General features: G+C 17.5%; 1 protein-coding gene across 1 annotated transcript in view; it reads right to left on the bottom strand.

Annotated features, from left to right (window-relative positions):
- Positions 1 to 732: 732 nt before the first annotated feature.
- The window catches only part of PRSY57_1112600 (rhomboid protease ROM1), a gene marked incomplete at both ends in the record, with an annotated part of 1,672 nt that continues 743 nt past the window's right edge, over positions 733 to 1,661 (bottom strand). The window contains 2 exons of the mRNA XM_020114935.1: positions 733 to 878; positions 1,038 to 1,481. Of these exons, the coding sequence (XP_019970304.1) occupies positions 733 to 878; positions 1,038 to 1,481 (590 nt within the window). Of the gene's footprint in view, positions 879 to 1,037 lie in introns of the transcript that reaches the window.

Genomic DNA, 1,661 nt, shown 5'->3' with positions numbered 1-1,661 from the left:
TTTTTTTTTTTTTTTTTTTTTTTTTTTTTTTTTTTTTTTTTTTTTTTTTTTTTTTTTTTTTTTTTTTTTTTTTTTTATAATTTTTTAAGTGAATATATATTATATTATGTTTTGATTTGTTCCTGTATATATAATATATATTATATATATAGAAAATTTTGTTTCGCATGTTTTAATTTTAAAATATTATATATATATATATATATATATATATATATATATGATATATTTATTTTTTTCACCTTCAAATCGTCTACATTATCTTTATTTCATACTTTTGTTAATAATAAAATACAAGAGTAATTTCCTTTTACACATTTATCTCATATATATATATATATATATATGTACATTTGTGTGCTTGTGTATTTTTATTAATATTCTTCTTTTTTTTTTCATCATAAAAACTTTTTAATTAAAATTTATAAATCAATTCTGATGAATAAGTAGAATTCAAATAAATATATATATATATTATTATTATTATTTTTTAAATGGAAATTCTTTTTATTTTGTAAATTTAAAAAGTAACAAAAAAAATAAAATAAAATAAATAAATAAATAAAAAATATAATATAACATAATAAATAATAGTAATGAAGTATAAACAAATAAGAAGAAAAAATTAGTGTAATAAAAATGAAATCTGATGAACATTTTTATAAGAATTAAAAATGATTACAAAATATATATATATATATATATATATGTGTACATTAATTTATTTGCGAATTAACATGTACGAGGTATTGTAAATAAAACGACGGTTGGTATAATAGCCAGAAGAACTAAAGAAATATATGAACCTATTTTTAAATGATTATACCATCTAGGTTTGTTATCCATATGTTCATTGTATAATATTCCGAGGGATATGCCTAATAAGTTAACATTTTGTGGTAAAAAAAAAGGAATATATATATATATATTTATTTATTTATTTACGATTGTTTCATATAAGGACACATAAATATATTCATCTAACATTTCCACATATTATTATTATTTTATTTATTATTATTTCTTTTTTTCCTTACCCGATATTAAGCCTCCTAAATGACCAACGTGGTCAATATTAGAACCATTAAAAGTGAAGTAATAAAAAAAAGATATTAAAGAAAAAAATATTATATTAAAAACAACTCTTTCTCTATGTCTAATTATATGCCACAATAAAATTAATTCAGATGTTACTATTCCAACTAACCCCATACCTGATGTACTTGCCCCTACCTTTATTGGACAATATGTTATGGAGGAGGATAAAATATTTCCATATATACCGGTAACAAAATAAAGTATGATAATCTTCATAATACCATAATTCTTTTCTAATGTAAATCCCATTCTTAATTGAAAAAAAATATTAAAAATTGCATGGAATATATTTGCATGTAAAAATATGGGTAAAATCAATCTGTGAATTTCTCCCTGTTTTATTCTGGACGCAACATTCGCACCAAGTGTTACTAATAAGCTATCTACACAAATAAATAAATAAATAAATAATTAAATAATTAATTAAAATAATAAGAGATGAGATGATACATGTTATAAAAAAAAAAAAAAAAAAAAAAAAAAAAAAATTTAAAATTTTTTTTTTTTTTTTTATTTTTATTTTAATAAATTTTATTTTTTTTTTTTTTTTTTTTTTTTTTTTT

This window comes from Plasmodium reichenowi, chromosome 11 (assembly GCF_001601855.1).
Source record: "Plasmodium reichenowi strain SY57 chromosome 11, whole genome shotgun sequence".
NCBI classification, from domain to species: Eukaryota; Apicomplexa; class Aconoidasida; order Haemosporida; family Plasmodiidae; genus Plasmodium; species Plasmodium reichenowi.
This window is presented reverse-complemented; position numbering and strand designations above follow the sequence as displayed.